Here is an 18,918-nt window from a genome sequence, read left to right as displayed (position 1 = left end):
TTTATGTGTCTGATCACAGCTTCATCTTCTTGTGTAATCACAGCTAATAATTTTGTCCTGTGGCAGTGTACAAAGGTGCTACTTCTGATCAAAGGGAAGGGTAAAAAAATATATCAGGCAATACTGTAAAATGTTCTTTGCTCAACTGAAGCATAATTTAGAACTGCAGAAACAAAATTTCTGTGCCTGGAGTCTGTAATATTTATTTTTAAAAAGCAATTTAATGTAAATTTCTGCTAGGTTCTAGCAAGCCCTGATGTCTGATTTGCTTGGAAAAGGAATAGATCCTTCCTTCAAAAGTCACTTACCTTTTCCTTTTTTTAGAAAAGGCTTTATCCTTTTAGGTTTTTTTTTTGTTGTTGTTATTGTAAAAATAATTACTCTTCAGCTAAGGAGACGCCTTCATCAGTAACGGCCTTTCAGGATATTGAGCATCAAATTTCTCAGAGCAATTTTGAGACTAAAGATGAAAAATTAATGTGATGGCAGAAAAATAAAACTAAGATCCCTAGTGCACTATGCTAGTGCTGGCATATGGTGCAGGAGTGCACAGCTTGAAGGTCACGGTGAGCATCGGTTACAGCCCAGCATGGACCAGGCCTGTGAGCCACCCTCTGCCGGGCTGCAGGAATGGCAGGGCTCAGTTTGGCTTATTCATGAGAGCAGCAAGTACCAGTCATCACTGAAGACTAATTAATCAGTGTTAATTAATCAACTTCACTTAAGAGGCTGATTGAAAGCGTGAATGTGAAATCAGTTAAAAATTCAGGTATTTCTTCTTCTGTTGGTTGAAAAAGCATCTGGGTAGTAAGTAGTTGGGGGGAAACTGCATAGTGAGGTGGGAGAAGGAAACATGATGATTGTCTTCCCTTGCCTACAGCTTTTGTTTGAGAATAATTCTAATTATTTGTACGTGGGATGTCTCCTTCTTTTCATAGACTGTTTTCTAGAAAGGCAGTCTGTATCTCGCTCATTTTTGTGTGCTTGTATGAGATGATACCATAATTTTACGTTAAAGTTTCAAATTGACTGTACAAATATTTCTCCAAACTAGTCCTTAATCATATGTAAAAGATATTCTGTTAGGGTGTGAGTGCTATATATTTCAGGATGGATTTTTTTTTTTTTTTGTCACTGAAGATTAGTTGATTTATTTACTTACAAGAACGGGATTGTGGTATCACATACCTGGTAGTTAAACCTAAATAAAAAATAAATCAAGTTGGTTAGAATTAGTCTAATATACATGTTCTTCAAATATTTTCAATAGCTATAAAACTGTTTGTCAAACCTTTTCTACCTGCAGAATCTTGCAGAGAATCTAGTGCTGTGCTCTGTAATCCTGGTGTAAATCTCATGAGAATAGTCATAGAGATTACAACCAAAAGCTGCAAGGGAAAAAATGTGTGGGATTTAATCATCTTAGAAAAGAACTGGATGTAAATTTGAGTCCAGCTAGATATAAAACCTCACAGTGGAACATTACAGCGCTCAGAGGGATTTATTTTTTTGTTTTGGTTGGTTGTTGGTTTTGGTTTTTTGTTCTTTTTTTTTGGGTTGTGTGTGGTTTGGTTTTTTTTTCTTTTTCTTTTTTAAAGGTTCCTGTTGTATGAAAATTATGTAGCCTGCTCATGAAGAATAAAGTTGATGCCCACATCCTAAAAGTTGGCTTTTGCTATTTTGTGTTACAGCTGTTATTTCTCGAAATCAAGAAGGACCTGGAGAGATGGGAAAGGCTGTGCTCATTCCAAAGGATGACCAGGAGAAGATGAAAGAACTGTTTAAAATCAACCAGTTTAACCTTATGGCCAGTGACTTGATTGCCCTGAACCGGAGTTTGCCCGATGTAAGATTGGATGGGTGAGTCCCTGCAGGATGATGTGCCTTGGTGCCATCCACTGAGCCCACCTCCAGCCTCCCTCCAAGGCAGGAGAGTTGTCTTGAGGTTAATTAATGGCTGTTACTAGCAGAGGTTGCCTAAGGAGAAGGAGGGGAGATTTAGATTGGATATTAGGAAGTTCTTCCCTGTGAGGGTGGTGAGGCACTGGTACAGGCTGCCCAGAGAAGCTGTGGCTGCCCCATCCCTGGCAGTGTTCAAGGCCAGGCTGGATGGGGCTTTGAGCAGCCCGGTCTAGTGAAAGGTGTCCCTGCCTGTGGCAGGGTGCGTGGAACTCTATAGTCTTTATATTCCCTTCCAACCCAAACCGTTCTAGGATTCTATGATTCTAAGGAACCTGTTGGAGAATGCAATAGGTTTTACTGGTTCCAGATTTGGCATCTAATGCAAGCTTTCTTAGGGAAAAAGTTACTGCATCACAAGCATTATTATCCTGTGCAATTTATTTTGCGAACAGCTGAAAAATTTGCAACTAGAGCTATTGATTTGCATTGCAGCGTGTAATAAAATGCCCTCTGGTGTGTCTTATCACCTGGAATAATTTAAATACTGTTTTCTTAAGGGAAAACTTTTATTTCTAAAGTTTTAAAAAGATAAAACCATCATTATCTACTTTATAGATGTTCACAGCTATGCTGTCAGCTTTTAAAAGTTGGCGTTTTACTGCTGATAAAAAGAAAATGCTCCTAATACCAAAAAGTACCTGTAGGATGTTGTTTTCTTCTAGCTTTATCAATAGACATTTCTGGCATAATCAGAGTTCTGTAGAACATCTTTCAAAATGTTTTGCAGCAATATAAAAGCTGAAGGGGGTTTTGTGGTTGAGGTTTTCGGGGGAGGGGAGGGGAAGGGTGTTGTTTTGTTTTTAAGTGTAGTAACTTATTATTTTTTTGAGTGGAGCCTGATGTTTGTGTGGTGACTTTGAGACTGGAATAGCTTGGGGTGAGGAGGAGGGATGTCCACTGAATTTTTTTTTAAGGGAATTTACAGATCAATTTTTGCAGTCACAACAGTGGGCTTGTGTTTGCATGTGTATGTGATGTGAAAGTACAAATAAATGTGTTTATTTCCATTTAAATGAGGATTCTGATGGCTATCTAATTACCCTGTAACAAGTCACAGTACTTTAAAAAAAACAAAAAGTCTAGCTCTGTCGTATACATTGTTTTCAGCCAGAGAATTTCCTCCTGTCTCCCAGGAGGCTCTCAAGCAATTTTATTTAACCTGAAAGTTTTGCATGGAGGATTATCTAAACTTAGATACTTTTGGAAGTAAATTTTTAGAGGTGGGATTTTTTTTCTCCACTTAATTTTTATAGAAACCTAATGTTGATTGAAATTTATCTTTTTTCCAGTTCTTTTTTCTTCCCCTGTTCTCCTTCACCTGCATAAACGGACTGATTTATAGGTACTGTAGCTTATAACAAATAAAAATTCAGAGAAATATAAGTATATATATTGAGTATATACAAGTGGTCAGGTCTTCTAAAATCTCCCATTAGTTTTGCTTTTTAAACTGAATTGTCACTTACCTGAAATTCTACTGCTTTGTTTGAAACAATCAGGTTCCAAAGAAATTGAAAATCAAATAAATACTTTGTTTACTGGAATTTATTTGTAAATGCCTGCAAATAAAAAAAGTAGAAGCATTACCTTACCAACAGACCGTGTTCACAGGGAGCAGAAGTGATGCTTCCCCACAACGTGATCATTTGTAATTCAGTCCATTCTGGACAGCATCCTCCTTTTCGCTGTTGGAAACACAGTGTGTATTGAAGGACCCAGTGAGATGATCAACTTCATGGGCAGTTCTGATCAGTCTGAGGGAGATGAGCCATGTAATACCAAGAGAAATCTGTCTGCATGCATTCTCTTGATGAAAAAGTTCTGTATACTTTTTTGAAAAGACAGAATCATCATAGAATCATCACAGAATGGTAGAGTTGGAAGGGACCTTAAAGATCAGGATCAGCCCTGAGGAGCTCCGTGTTACTGCTTGGATGTTGGCAGGTTGTGCAAAACCTGGGAAATGGCCAAGCTATCCTTGTTTCTGCGATGGTGCTGGGGGATTAAAGGAATGAAGGGCATTTATACAGGACTAATTAACTCCTGACATGACTTGACCTTTTTGTTGTACCTATCTCATGTTAACATTTCGCCATGTGTAAATGGTATTTTTGCATTTCTCTGAGTGTTTGCCATGCTGTTAAGTTGCAGTCTCCGTTCCCACAGCTGGTGCAAGCTGAGAAGGGTTCCTGCACTGTCAGGGCTGTACGGGGCTCTCTGCTGTGGAGAGTCAAATCCACTGGCAGCAGTCCTGAGCATGGCTGCTTCTCTTTGTCTTGCATGAGAGGACCCTCATAGATACAGCAACTCCCAGTCCTTGGCTGGTTTAAGACTGAGATATTGGAAAAACAGCTGACTGCTGCCTTCTCCTTCTTGCTCCTGATGGTGTCAAGTGTAGGCTTAAAGCAGAAAATGATGTGTCTTCAATGAAAATAAACCTCAGCTTTCCCATTATTCCTGTGTTCAGAGGGTTTTGTGAATTCCAACTGTGGTTTGACCCCAAATGCAAAATATCAGCTCCTGTTGAGATTCCCTATTGCCTTTATATCTCTGTGAGAATTATTTAGATTTGTGTGTTAAAATATGATGCCCATTTTGCAAATGAATGTCTACAAATATATGTAGAGAATTCTGATAAGAAACAAACAGCCCAAGAAAAAGTTGAGTCTTGGTGTAATTTCTCATTCTACTGGTTGACTCTTCAGTTATGCTACAGTACATTTATTGGCAAAGCCAGTGGGAAGAAGGCAATGAAAGGGACATAGTACACTGTCAAGGTAGCTTGTTCATTGTTATGAGGTGTATATATGTATTGTATATATATAGTATGCATGATATACTTTTTTATATGTTATTTTTCTATATATTATATAATCTATATAAATATATATATACATATATACTTGTGTATATATAAAGTTATATATATATTTATGTGTGTGTGTGTGAATCAGTCCATTTCCATTCTGTTCCTTTTCTGGCCTTCATCATTCTTTCTCCCTCTTTGTTCCTCACTGCCTTTTTTCATCATGCAGGCAATTTTCTCCCATCTTCCCGATGTGGGTGCGCAGGTTTCTCTTGCCTTGCCAAGGCTGCTGCTGCCTGCACAGCAGTTAACATGTACTTCTGGGAGTTAGTCTTCAGTGTGCAAACTTGGAGTGAAGATCAAAGATGCTTGTCAGTCCTCCTTGCTATCCTCCAGAGCATGGTACTCTATCCCCGAGTGGCAGATAGTAGCAGGGCTCTCGCTGTTTAGGATTGTTGCTGCTGTTGTGCCTTCAGATGATCAAAGCAGCGCTGTGGTGAATGGAGGGGGGGTAGGTGTCATAAGAGTCTGCATAAGAAACACATATTTCAGTGCAAAAAACATCTGAGAGAATGGTGGGGTTTTTTGGTTTTGTTTTTGTTTTGCTTTTTCCACATTAGCAGATGAAAACGCCCCTGAAACATTTTATGATTCTGCTTCTGATTAAATGTTATGACTGTGAGCTAATTCTGAGTTTAGACTGCAACCACAGTACAATCACAAGTTACACTGCAACCACCGTACTTGTGTTTGTAAGATGGAGATTTTTTCCAGAAAGAAAAATGTTAGATTTCTTAAAAATAGTTTCATTTTGAGTTGCAGGAAGACAAGGAAAGCTGAGTTGGTTGCTGGCTAATGAGAAATTCCCTTTACAGCGTTGTGAAATAGGGCTTCTGTCTCTTGTCAGGTTCTTCTTCCAAACAGGAGAGTTTAGGAACAGACCTGGTGAGAAGTCCCAACCTCCAGGGATTCACTGGAAGTTTGCTCTGACTTCCATAGGAATGAGGTGTCTCATCAGGAGACCACAAACCTCCCTCCCATGTGCTGTAACGAAGCAGTGTGGCCAAGTCCCAGTGCCACTGTCACACTAACAGTCTAACTTGCATCCCTTTGCATCTTGTGTTACCTACCAAGGAATGTCGCTTGATTACCTGAGTTGGTAATGGGCAACTTGAAGATTTTAATCAGTGTCAGGTCTAATTTGAAATAGCTATTGAGTCAACCTCAAACTCAATTTAATTCAACAGAGAAATGTTTAATTTTATTTCTGGGTATTTTCTCTGGCAAGGGAAGAAATCCATCTTCAGTCTTTTCTGGATGAGTGAGGTTGCAAGTGCTATTCTGCAAATTGCTAAACTGTAATAATTGGATTTTCTTACTGAAATTTAGGTTGAAGTTAACTATTGCATTGTATTTGTGTGTGTATATGTGCTTAGGAGCGTACATTTTTTATCAGAAACAAACTCTCGTTACGATTTTCTAAGTAGTAATCTTAAACTTGGTGCTGTAGTTTTGTGTTGGCTTCTTTAAAGCAAAAACCTTGGCAGGTGATCCTGGGGTGGGGGAAGAAGCCTCTGAAGAAGTGGTGTAGAAGTGTAATTGCTCCCTGTGAAAATTGCCTATGTGAAGCATCTGTGAAAATTCTTTAGTGCCTCAAACTCCATGTTACAGGGCAGGAAGCTTTGATTAGATGTTTTTCATTTTTTTTTTTTTTTTTTTTTGGTGAGACCACTATTTGTTCTTTATGCAATTTAGCCCTGAAAAGGGGGAGGGTAAATTGTTTTATTTTGTGCTATTCACATCTAATCCATTTGTCTTGCCCTAGAAAGTGTTGTATTAGGGTTTTCTCCAGCTCTAAGTCATGGTGGATGGCAGTATGTAGGAGGTCCTTTGTTGTCAAGTTTATCTGCTTACAGCTTCATATAATTAAAAGCTAATTTATTTTTTAAGGGTTTACTGTGTATATACAGTTACGCACAGAGAATCGGTAAACCACTCATGAACAAGTAAACTCAGGGGAAAATCGGTAATTAGTTTAGGCTAGAAAATACTTTGAAATGACAGTTTAGAAATTATTCCACTTTGTTTGGTGGGGGGGTGAAGGAAAACTCTCCCAGGGTGACTGCCAGTAGGGAGAGAAAGTATATGCAGGTAATCTGTATAATATCAAAGGCAATTCCCAATGTATAAATTAGCTAAAGACTGTTACGATTAAAAAAAGTAATTCTCCAGCAATGAGAAAAATGTTTGAGTCAACAGATGGCTTCTAAACTGGATTTGTGAGTCTTTCATCTGTACTTTCATCTAACAAAAGGAACAGTTAAAATTTGTTGCCATTTCCCTTTTGCTGCTGTTTCTTTCATAGGAGCTGGGCTTTGATTCTGTCCTCTCTTCAGCTCTGGTGCCACTGTGCTGGCTGGAGCAGGGGCAGAATCTGCCCTGGGAGCATGCCTCAGTTCCTGTTAGCTTAGTGAAGCTCAGGAAAGGAGGGGATCACATTTCCAGATAAACATAAGTTGGCATTTGCGAAATGTATCCTCAGTGTGGAGCACCTTGGTATATTTTGGGAAATTCCACTTGGAATATCTTCTCTAACCATTTGGTAGCTGGTGTCACTAAATGCAGCTGTAATGAACCAAAATAATATACTAGGTTTCTTATTCATTACTGTTGTGCCCATGTGCCTTGGAATCATAGAATCATAGATTCTTAGAATGGTTTGTGTTGAAAGGGACCTTACAGATCCTCTAGTTTCTACCTCCCTGCCACAGGTTCCCACAGCTTTTCTGGGCAACCTGTTCCAATATCTCACCACCCTTGTAGTAAAGATTTTTTTCCTAATACCTAATCTAAATCTCCCCTCTTGTCCTGTCACTACATGCCCTTGTAAAAAACCCCTCTTCAGAGGACCTTGCCTCCTTCCCATCCTATCTTCTCTCAGAGAATCTGTAGGACATCTGTCACGCGGCTTTTCCCCCAGACCTGTGAAAATGGGGATGGTCTTAACTGAAGGTTTTGATTTGCACAGCTTGCTTACCTTTCAAAAATGTATGGGTATTTCACATTTTAAAGCATGTCAAGTTTATCCACATTGCAAGGATAAGCATGTTCCTAGTTTTCCCATAAATACCCTAAATAATATAACAATGATAGGTTAAACTGGCAGGTACTTAGCCCTCGTGTGGTATGCGCTTTAGGAATATACATAGTATTTAAACAGAAAGGATGCATGTTTTAGGTATATCGATATTTTATCAGTTCTGCTTTTCCTTCAGCAGGTTGTCCTAGGACCATTCTGCTGTGTACCCACAGGCTAATCCTGACCCTTCCTGGCAGCAGAGCCCACCCTGTCTGGTGCCTGTAACTTGATTTTCTGATTTGATAGTGCAAGGCTGTTCAAGCATGAAATTGCTTCCTTCATGTAGAGCTGTCCCTTTGAGCAAGTCAAGGCTCAGGAATGGATGGTTACTGGGATTGCTGCTGTTGGCCCAACCAGTTGTTGTGAGGAAGAGAGTTCAGGTTTTATATGTGCCTGTAAGGGAAATGTTGGAATGAGTCTGCAAAATTATATTCAGCAACAAGAAAATCTAATCATATTTTCTTTGCTAAAATAAAAAGTCCTTAATGATTAAAACATGTTACACTTTTTTTTTTGTTTTGGTTTTTGGTTTTTTGGTTTTTTTTTTTGTTTGTTTGGTTTTTTTTTGGGGGGGGGGTTTGAGACAAGTAGATGCCATCTCAGCCTCTTAGATAATGCTTCTACAGCCAGATCATAGAATCCTAGAACGGTTTGGGTTGGAAGGGTTCTTAAAAATCATCTAGTTCCAACCCCCCTGCCACGGGCAGGGACACCTTCCACTAAACCAGGCTGCTTAAAGTACCGTCCAACCCCGCCTTGAACGCTTTGAGGGGTGGGGCAGCCACAGCTTCTCTGGGCAACCTGTGCCAGTGTCTCACCACCCTCACAGGGAAGAACTCCCTAAGATCTAATCTAAATCGCCCCTCTGACAATTTAAAGCTATTTCCCCATTTCCTCTCCCTACAGGCCCTTGTTGAAAGCCTCTCTCTAGCTTTCTCATCGACCCTTTTAGGTACTGGAAGCTGCTCTAAGGTCTCCCTGGATCCTTCTCTTCTCCAGGGTGAACAAGCACAGCTCTTTCAGCCTATCTCCATAGCTCCAGCCCTCCGCTGTGGCAGAACCTGCTGCAGCAATGTTTCTGCAGAGAAATGCGTTAGTTCTCTGACTGGGAGAGGTTGTTCTTCATGGAGCTCCTGGACATGGACTCTTCTGCAGCTTCTTCAGAACCTAGAATTGTGTGCGGCTGTGGCAAAGGGGCAACATAACAGATCAAGCTTAAACTAATGCTATTCTGGCAGGGCATGCAAACATTTGGGCAGTCTTTTCATCTGTTCATAATACTGTACCATGCATTTAATTTTCACACTATCAGTTTCCCTAAGTAACTTACAGATTTTATTTAAAGTAGACAGGAGGATACTATTTCAGGCAATAGGATTTCACATAGTACCAGAGTTATCACTTACTCTAGAAATAAATTTTTGCTTACTGAGGGTAGTTAACTTATATTCCAATGTGTGACTTTTTTTAGAAAGCAAACTCAGAACCCAAAGAGGAACAGTGGTGATCTGCACATGGCACAGTTAACAGATTTGAAGGCCGAATTTCTGATAATGGAAGTATTCTCTATGTGTGGTTTTTCCATAAAAGTGCTGGCCAAAGGCCTGGCTTTGGAGACATCTATAGGATGCTCTAGAAGTTCTGATGGCTGGAGTTGTGCCAGTGTGGCATTTGGCTTCTTGTGAGGTACCTGGTGTTTCAAAACCACTTTAGCAAAGAGAGGTGAGGGTTGTGATTGCCATTCTTTATGGAGGGAAACTAGAAACGGTCTTCTGCTACTGCTGATCATTGAATAAGCAGTTGTTTTGCTGGAATATTTTTTTTTAAATTCAGTGCACCATTTCTTATGTTCTTAAATCCTGCTCAAGATTAGACAAAGATGGAAATACTTGGCAGTATTTCTGTGGATACCAGCACTATCCCACTGGAATAATGCAGTATTCAAGTGTGCTCTTGAAAGCCAGGTACAGCAGAGCACAAGTAACATTTGTTATGTGCTATTAGCACAGAATAAAATGGCATGATATGCCTTGGCATGTAATCAATATGCTTTGATATGATTTGGCATCTTGTGAGGTACTGGAATGAGATGGGCATGTTTCAGGTCTAGAGGGAGATAAAGAAATGTGCCTGACTGGCAGCTTTGCTGATGCATAGGAAAAATCTCTTAACCTAAATGATTTTCAGGCACTAGAACAGGCTGCCTAGGGATGTGGTGGAGTCACCATCCCTGGAGGGATTTAAAGACATGTCAATGTGGTGGTTGGGGACGTGCTTTAGTGGTGGACTTAGCAGAGCTAGGTTAATGGTTGGACTTGATGATCTTAAAGTTCTTTTCCAATGTAAATGATTTCGTTACCCATCTCTACTATGGTGGGTAATGATTGAGCACCAAGGCTGCACATGCTGACTTGCTCTCAGGGGGTACTAACATGGAGGATGATGAGAAATAGCAGACTGCAGGCTTTGTAGATTTCATAATAACAAGAGATATGCCTGAATTTCAGCTCTGAATTTCTACAAAGTTGTGGGATGACGCTGGAGAAATATGAGAGGTAATGAGCACAAGTTACTCCTGGGGAGATTCTGATTGGACACAAGGGGAAAATTTTTCACAATGAGAACCACGAGCCATTGGAATAATCTCCCCAGAGAAGTGGTGGACTCTCCAGCATTGGAAATGTTTAAGATCTGGCTGGACAGGTTGCTGGGCTATCTAGTCTAGATCATGCTTTGCTTAGAAAGGTTGGACAAGATGATCCTTGAGGTCCCTTCCAACCTGGTGTTCTATGATTCTGTGAAATGCTGTGGGTGAACACACCGATAGATGCCCAAGATGCCAGTGTTGGTGATTGGTGCTGATGGGAAATCTCTCAGGCTGTTACTGAGCATTTCTAGAGGACAATCAGCAGCTCAGGAACTGTTAGGCCTCTGGAGAAAAGCTTCCTGAGGCAGGAGGGCACGCTGCTGCAATGGGGCAGAGCATTGCAGGGTCCCAGGAGTGGCTTCTTTACTGAGCCTTGAGCTCAGGCTTTTCATATAGCTGTTGCTATGGGATGCTTTGGGGCCTTTTGAAAGGGAATGGTGCTTTTTAGGTAATCCAGGTCTTTTACAGGCTTCATTGCAGCAGGAACAAAGTGTTACAGAAAATGTACCTGTACAAAGCAGCTAAACCACACCAGCCGTCCTCTGTGAGGTTTAAACATCAAATAACATAGAAGTAGTCTATCATAATAAGCAGTTTCATGTGTATCTTGCCATCTGTTTGCATTGGGAAGGTGCTGGGAGGGGGAAGAAAGATGAAGGATGGTGACAGGCAATTACCAGTGGTGTGGTAGGGTCTACCGTTGTCCAGTCTCTGCCTATCTGAAATTGGCAGTCCTTTCAGGTCATCCCTCCACTTGCTTTTCAGAGAATAGTTCTGCAGTGCTAATCAATATCATGAACATTTGGAGGGCTTTTGACAGTGTTACATAGCTGAGCTTTGTTGTTGGAGTGCTTTGTTGCTGGGATAGCTTTCAAAATGAAATCCCTGAGTTCAGAGGCATCAAGGCACCGTAAAGGCTGTCCAACATCTGCCACTTCCTCACTCCCATTGAAGATGCCTTCACTTGCTGTTGTTGGCATGGGCCAGTATTTAAAAATACTGGTGCTGAAGTTGTCCCATAAATACTTGAGTTTTCCTCAGCTCGTTTGAGAACTGATGAACGTTTTCGTAAGAATTGGCATGTGAGATCTTTTTCCAAATAAGAACACATTTAAATGTATGGGGTTGTTTTAGTACCTGTGATAAGCTATTTAAAAGTAAACTCCTTTATGTGTGTTTTTCCCACATTTAAGCAGCTGTATTTACTTCATGTGTATTCATGAAGAAACATCTGATGACTGCATGAGCAAACCCAGTTTTTCTGGGGAAGTATTTCCAGTGTCAGTGCATGCTGAACAATCACTATGCATTGTAAATAGTTCAGGGGTGGTGGAGGAGGAGTCCTTGTGTTTGATAGCATGTGAGTAGCAGATGACTTATTTATTGCTTCTTCAGCGCAGGGTGTGTTTTTGAATTAGAAAAAAAATGCAGCATGAGTCACTGTCATCATTTCAGTAGAGGGACATGAAAGGTTTTTATTTTTTGTGCACTTAGAAACACTTGAAAGTGAGCAGAATGTTAGGTTTGGGACTGAAACACCATTAAAGGTGTGCTGCAAGGACAGAATGGAAATAGGTGTGTCCTTCCCCCTTCCCTGGGGTAGGGCACTACAGAGCCCAAATCCCCGAGACACTGACCCTTTCACGGGGTGCACTCTACTGATAGTCAGCCCAGAAGATGGTCCCTGGGTAGGTACTCTTGGACATAGTGGGGATGAGAGAGCTGAACTGCAGTAGAAAGCTGTGTATTTGTTGCTGCAGTTGTTGAGGGAAGGCGAGGGAGCAGCCATTGGCACACAATAGCCTGTTGGGTCTGGAACAGGGAGGTTTTAGTATGCTGGGTGTCTCCCAACCACTCCCTTCTCATGCCGGTCTTGCACCATCTCCAGCACCTCCCTGGCCATCTGTGTGCTGCATTCATTCCTCACTGTGCAGAAAAACTGGCCAAGGGGTTGCACTGAGACTTCTAAGCAAGGTGGATCTGCAAAGAGGTGTAATTAGCACTGGGTTTTGAGCGTGGCCACACAGAGCCAGGAGCAAAGTGGGGAACAGGGTACAAATTAGTCACGTTTGGCTCGATTGTGATTGTTTTCCATTGCACATCTTGTAAATGGCAATGGGAATTACTTTAAGAGCATGAACAGTGATTATACACCCACTGTCTGGTTGTATTATTACCAATCTTTGTTGTTTAACTTTTAAAGTGAATTAAATACTCATGAAAATTGTTTCGACTGAGTTCAGTGAAAACTAATTAATGTCTTGCTTCCACCAGAAAACAAAGGCACGTTGGTAAAAGCATAACCTTACAAACCAGAGCAGTCTCAGCCTCACACCAGTGAGTATTTCAGTCTCTATCTCCTGCTTGCCTCCTTACTTCATCTTCGTCATCTTTAATGACTGAGCTGGACATGGCAGGTTCCCCACGGAGCGGTGACATTGCTGTTTGTTAGGAAATGCTGAAATAGGATCCAGGACAACAGCATATGTTTAAGTGTGTAAATGGAGCACTTGCCTTATTGGCGGGAAATGAATTGGCAGCTTTCAGGTGTCTGGCGTGTAACACTTGTGTCAGCAAGGTAAGAGTTCAGCTATGTTACACACGCACCCATCAATTAACAAGCTCTAATGGCTTCTTGTCTGTGCACAGTTTGCTGACTCCAGAGCAGTTGCCTTTTGAAAATTTGGTCCTTAATAGAATAGGCTATGTCAGTTGGAAAGGACCTAAAATGATGACTTAGTTCAACTGCCTGACCACTTTGGGACTGACCAAACTAAAGCATGTTGTTAAGGGCGTTGTCCAAATGCTTCTTAAACATTGACAGGCTTAGGGCATTGACCACCTCTCCAGGAAGCCTGTTGCAGGGTTTGGCCACCCTCTTGGTAAAGACATGCTTCTCGTAGAACCATAGAATCCTGGAATGGTTTGTGTTGGAAGGGACCTTAAAGCTCATCTACTTTCCAACTCAAAGCCCCGTACAACCTGGCCTTGAACACTTCCAGGAATGGTGTACTTATAGCTTCTCTGGGCAACCTGTGCCAGTGTCTCACTACTCGCACAGTGAAGAACTTCTTTATATCTAATCTTCCTTATATCTAATCTTGTCCAGTCTGAACCTTCCCTGGCACAGCATTGAGCCTTCCCAGGCATCCTGTCCCTAGGTCCCAGGGACAAGAGATCGATGCCTCCTTCTCCATATTTACCCCTCAGGAAGCTGCAGAGAGCAATGAGGTTGCCTTTCAGTCACCTTTTCTCTGAACTAGACAATCCCAAGTCCTCAGAGAACATGTCTTCCAGCCCTGTCACCAGCTTTGTTGCTCTACTTTGGACACAGCCAAAGACCTTCATATCCTTAAACAGTGGGGCCGAGCACTGCACACAGTGCTGTCAGTGAGGCTGCACCAACACTGAGTATAGCTGGATCATCACCTCTTTTGACCAGCTGGTTATGCTGTTTCATGAACTCAAGGATGCTTATCATGGATTTTTATGACCACGTTTATGATAATTTGGTTTGTCTGTCTGCTGCAAAACATAGGACATACAGCATGTCTTCTTCCTGGGTGTTCTCAGCTCATCTAGCCCTTACCTTCCCTGGGTATCGTAAGATATCCTGAAGAATAATAAGAACGATAGTTAAAGTACTGAAGATCCTGGCAAATATGATGTGATAGTAAACATTCTCATCCTTAATATTCTATTTGCTCTGCAAAATTAGTGTTACACTACAGACAAGGAAATATCCTTTCCTTCTTGTCTCATTTCACTACTGGCATGCTTTTCAGAATATTTTTAAACATAATGTTATGTAGTAGTTATTTTCCAATTTCCAAGACTGCATCTGTTTTAAATGTAATTAAAATGACTGTTGTGAAATATAGGACAGGCAGAATTTATTCCACCTTGGCGTATAGTTTGAAGTATCATGTTAAGCTCTGGGAAACAACTCTAACATAAACAGTGCTGAGCTTTGTACTACACTCTGTTTCAGGGTGTTTTCAGTCTTTGATATTTGACTTTCAGATTCAAGGGCTGACATGAGACACCTTTTGAAGAGAGGAGAACCTCTACTGTGCCTTAGAAACAATACATTCAAAATGTCCTTATTTTGGACATCCCATCCTGCTAGGCTCACACTCCTTTAGATACTTCTGGGTAAAGAGAGGGTATTGTCGATGGTGATAATTAGTAAAGGACTGTTACTTGTTTGTCTGAACTTTAAGTTGTAATTGATGGATAGTTGTATGATTAATTAGATTGAGGAAATTGGGAAGGTGGGTTGGCTTCTGAAGCAAACTTCAGTGGTCATCATCAAAATGATGTCAAGCCTGGTGTGTGTCTGTGTGTTTTGTACAGCGGGGACCAAAACTGAGCACAGTATTCCATGCTAATAAATAACTCACTGATTTGGAAATTTTTAGGGAAGCTTCCAATTTGTGGTGTTACAAAGAAGATGCACTGAAAAGCTATACATAATTTCTTCTCCCTTTACATGCAGTTTTATTTACTGGTGTGTGTGTGCCACTGCTGAAGAAAGTGCGTCCATGCTCCCCTGTGTTTTCCTGAACTCAGACCACAGTGGGAATAGTACAGCCAGAAAATCAGACTACAGCAAAATATATATATATATATAAAAGTGCGAATTATTTCAAGTCATAACAGTTAAGAATCCCTATTAGGTGTATTTAGGTGCTGTGACTTGGCCTGTGTCAACAGGTTGATATAGGCGTGTGTGTTTTTGAAATGTGTCCAAGGTCTGGAATAAACATGCAGAATTTTGGGTTGTCTCATGTAATAAGCAAATAACTTTAATTTGCTTGCACAAAATCAGCAGTGTTTGGTATCTGTTGCTCACTTTGCCTTAATTTCTCCATTTTCCCAATGAAATTATCAGCTTCTGATTCTTCCATCGAATGGGCATACAGACTACCATAGAAAATAGTAATTTTTTCTTCCTTTTAAGAAACCACCAAAAACTGGGAAGTCTCAGGCCCATGTACTTCAAACTATGGAATTTGGGATTTCTCACAAGAAAAGACTTATTTGACCTCACTTTAATGACTCAATACACGTAATTGCCTCACGTCCTGAGTTTTCTGTTTGTGATGTCAGCACACATTGATACAGAGGCTGCTGGAAGCTGATTTCTTGGCATACCAAGTGGGAGTGAGAAGTTCGAGGCAGCTGGAAATGCAGCGGTGCACCTTCCTCTGGGTACTCTGCTGTGTTTTCTTAGTAAGAAAACAGAATTTCAAATCCCCTCTGCCTTCGGGCTACAGGCTTGGGAGCTTGAAGAGATCAGTAACTGGTTTGAAATGTGTCCCACTCACAGGCATGGAGCCCGTTTTCCAGGCTGTCCTGTAAGTAGAGTTCTTTAGGGATTTTCTTAAAGATTAACCTTCCTTTTCTTCTATTTTGGGTTTTTTTTTGGCAGGTGCAAGACAAAAGTCTATCCGGATGAACTCCCCAACACAAGTGTGGTTATTGTCTTTCACAATGAAGCCTGGAGCACTCTGCTTCGGACTGTGTACAGCGTGATAAACCGCTCACCGCACCGCCTGATTTCGGAAATCATCCTGGTGGACGATGCCAGTGAGAGAGGTAGGTTCAGGGTGAGGGGAGTCCTGTTGTGTGTGTTGTTTCAGTGCCACTTCAGACTTCACCTGCAGAAAGGGTGGTGATATCTGACTTCTTCTTGTCATGCTAAACGGGACCTGTGCCTCTCACCAAGCATCTCTGACTGGATTTTAAACCCAGGCTTTAGAAAGAAAACTGCACATGAAACTTATTACTTGGGAAAGGAATCACTTTGTGTTCTATAAATGGAATCAATGAAATGATAAATTTTCCTGGAGTAGCCAAATTAATATAATGACAAATACAACATCTAGGTACAACAAACAGTTCAAGGGACAGAGGGTGCAAGCTAAGCCAGCCTTTATTTCTGTAGCATTAACTTAACTGTAATTGCTGTCCTGGATTTCCCTGCTTCGGGAAAAAGTCAGCTTGATGTTTCTCTGGGCCAGAAGGTAGAAGAGGACTTGAGCCCAAGTAGCTACAGTTTTTTCCTAAAAGTAAAGTTTTGGATTCCTAAAGGGCTGAACTGATGAAATTCATCAAAAATAGATGTTTTTGTATTAACCATAGACAAATAAGTGTAAACATTTTGCACTCCCTGTTGACTGCTGGTTTATTTCAAGGAAACTGATGACTCTTTAAAATTTCTGTAATGCTTTCATGAGATACTTGGGCAGATGTGTCTATGTGCGTGGGCTGTTTTCCATGTGGCTGCCCGGAATAGAGTGTTGGTGCAAACTCCCATAGCTCAGCTCTGTCTTTGGAGCAACTCTAAATATGTCAAAATGCATTTCCTGTGTAAGGGCAGTGTTTGTGCATGGCCGTCCTTGGAGGGCCAAGCATGACACATGAAGTCAGCACTTACATTTTGAGTCTTTGGTACTTGCTGAACCTTACTAAAAATGCTTTTCTTCTGGTGGTTTGCTTGTTTCTTTCTTTCTTTGTTTTTGGTGTTTTTTTGGTTTGTCCCCCCCCCCCCCCAATTATTTTTGGCAGAGTTTCTGAAAGCCTCATTAGAGAATTATGTGAAAAATCTGGAAGTCTCCATAAAAATCATTCGGATGGAGCAGAGGTCGGGACTGATCCGCGCACGGCTCCGTGGGGCAGCAGCCTCTAAAGGGCAGGTGATAACATTCCTGGACGCACACTGTGAGTGCACCCTGGGCTGGCTCGAGCCACTGCTGGCCAGGATAAAGGAGGACAGGTAAGGGTGGCTCTCCCTCTCCAGGTGCAGGGATCTTCCTCCAGGCCAGTCCTTGGTTCCTTTGTCCTGCTAAAAAATAGAAATGAAACTAATCATTGATCTGAAAATGAAGATTAAATTATTTATTTATTTTTCTAATTTATAAGGCAGGTAGAGTGTTCTCTAATATTTGTGTCAAGATCTAATTCCTAAATAGATAGGTGAAAAGCTTTTGATTCTTACAGCAGGATTTATGTTGCTGACAGTAGGAATAATAATGTCTACGTGGCCATCAATACTGTGAGTTTTTTACTCTTTCTTACTACCACGAAAATCTGTTTTGTTTAAAAAAGCCCTATTTTTTCCTTACAGGAAAACTGTTGTCTGCCCAATCATTGATGTGATCAGTGATGACACTTTTGAATACATGGCTGGATCTGACATGACTTACGGAGGGTTTAACTGGAAACTGAACTTCCGCTGGTATCCGGTTCCCCAAAGGGAGATGGACAGGAGGAAAGGGGACAGGACCTTGCCTGTAAGGTGAGTGAATCAAGAGAACTAAGCTATTTGACTCTACTGTGTACTTGTTATGTAGATAATAATGCTAAATATTTCCAGTTGTGCTGCAGTACCAGAGAACATGTGTCAGAGAGTGGCACACTGTTCAGGGTGGTGAAGACCAGAATCTGACCTGTCCTTAATGCTGCAATGTAGGTATCAGAGCTGAGAAAACCCCTTAATATCTTTTTTTCAACATTCAATAATTGAAAATATTACCTGATTTTTAAGTTCCCTCTCTGTTTTCTGCAAATAGCCTGTTGATCTTGTGTTTACAGCTGTTACTGTCTTTTCATAATTTAAGGCAAATATTAGAACGTATTTCTGAAATTTAAATTGTGGAACATTGAGTCCAAGTATTCGGTTATGATGATTTGCACGTAAAATGTATGCTTTTATTGCCTAGAAAAGAGAATTGATGACTGTGCACACTGAGTCAAAAATGATCTAAGAGTATGTCCTGAATTCCCGTGATCATTCCTGACCTCTTTCATTTAATTACTCAAACCACAGACTGTAACAAAACCTCTATAAAAATTTTAAATGAAGCTGAAACAGAACAAATTGAATAAATTACTTGCAGTGGGTTATTTGCTCAGCTCTAATAGCTTCTGTGGTCTTCATGAAAAGATTTAAAAAAAAAAAAAAAAGAACCCCAAAAAACTTTCACAAGTGGATGTAATGGTTCCAAAACTGTGTGAGAGACATGATGAAGTGGACAGAATTCCAGTCCTGCATACCCCCAGTTGTGCACAACAGGCAGATAAAGGGAGATCTCAGGAGACAGCAGTCACAGCCCAGCTTTGCGACATACTTCCAGGTAAGGCAGTGGGTGGGCCAAGAAAAGCCTTTCAGAATTACGTATGCCAGAAAATGGGCAAAATCTGTCACTGCTTGTCCTTCAAAGCCTGGAGCCACAGAATCACGGAATCAAAGAATGGTTTGGGTTGGAAGGGACCTTACAGATCATCCAGTTCCAACACCCCCTGCCATAGGCAGGGACACTTTCCACTAGACCAGGTTTCTCCAAACCCCATCCAACC

General features: G+C 41.0%; 1 protein-coding gene across 1 annotated transcript; it reads left to right on the top strand.

The window, feature by feature from the left end:
• Positions 1 to 1,696: 1,696 nt before the first annotated feature.
• On the top strand, positions 1,697 to 17,861 carry LOC104404789 (polypeptide N-acetylgalactosaminyltransferase 13-like). Its single transcript, XM_010013316.1, has 4 exons — positions 1,697 to 1,860; positions 15,989 to 16,155; positions 17,128 to 17,335; positions 17,687 to 17,861. The coding sequence occupies exons 1-4, from the start codon at positions 1,727 to 1,729 to the stop codon at positions 17,859 to 17,861; spliced, it is 684 nt and encodes a 227-aa protein (XP_010011618.1). The 5' UTR covers positions 1,697 to 1,726.
• Positions 17,862 to 18,918: the final 1,057 nt, after the last annotated feature.

The sequence above is a fragment of the Nestor notabilis genome, unplaced genomic scaffold (genome assembly GCF_000696875.1).
Source record: "Nestor notabilis isolate BGI_N333 unplaced genomic scaffold, ASM69687v1 scaffold6084, whole genome shotgun sequence".
In the NCBI taxonomy this organism is placed as follows: domain Eukaryota; kingdom Metazoa; phylum Chordata; class Aves; order Psittaciformes; family Psittacidae; genus Nestor; species Nestor notabilis.
Note: the sequence above shows the minus strand (reverse complement) of the source record. Positions and strands in the feature narration are given on the sequence as shown.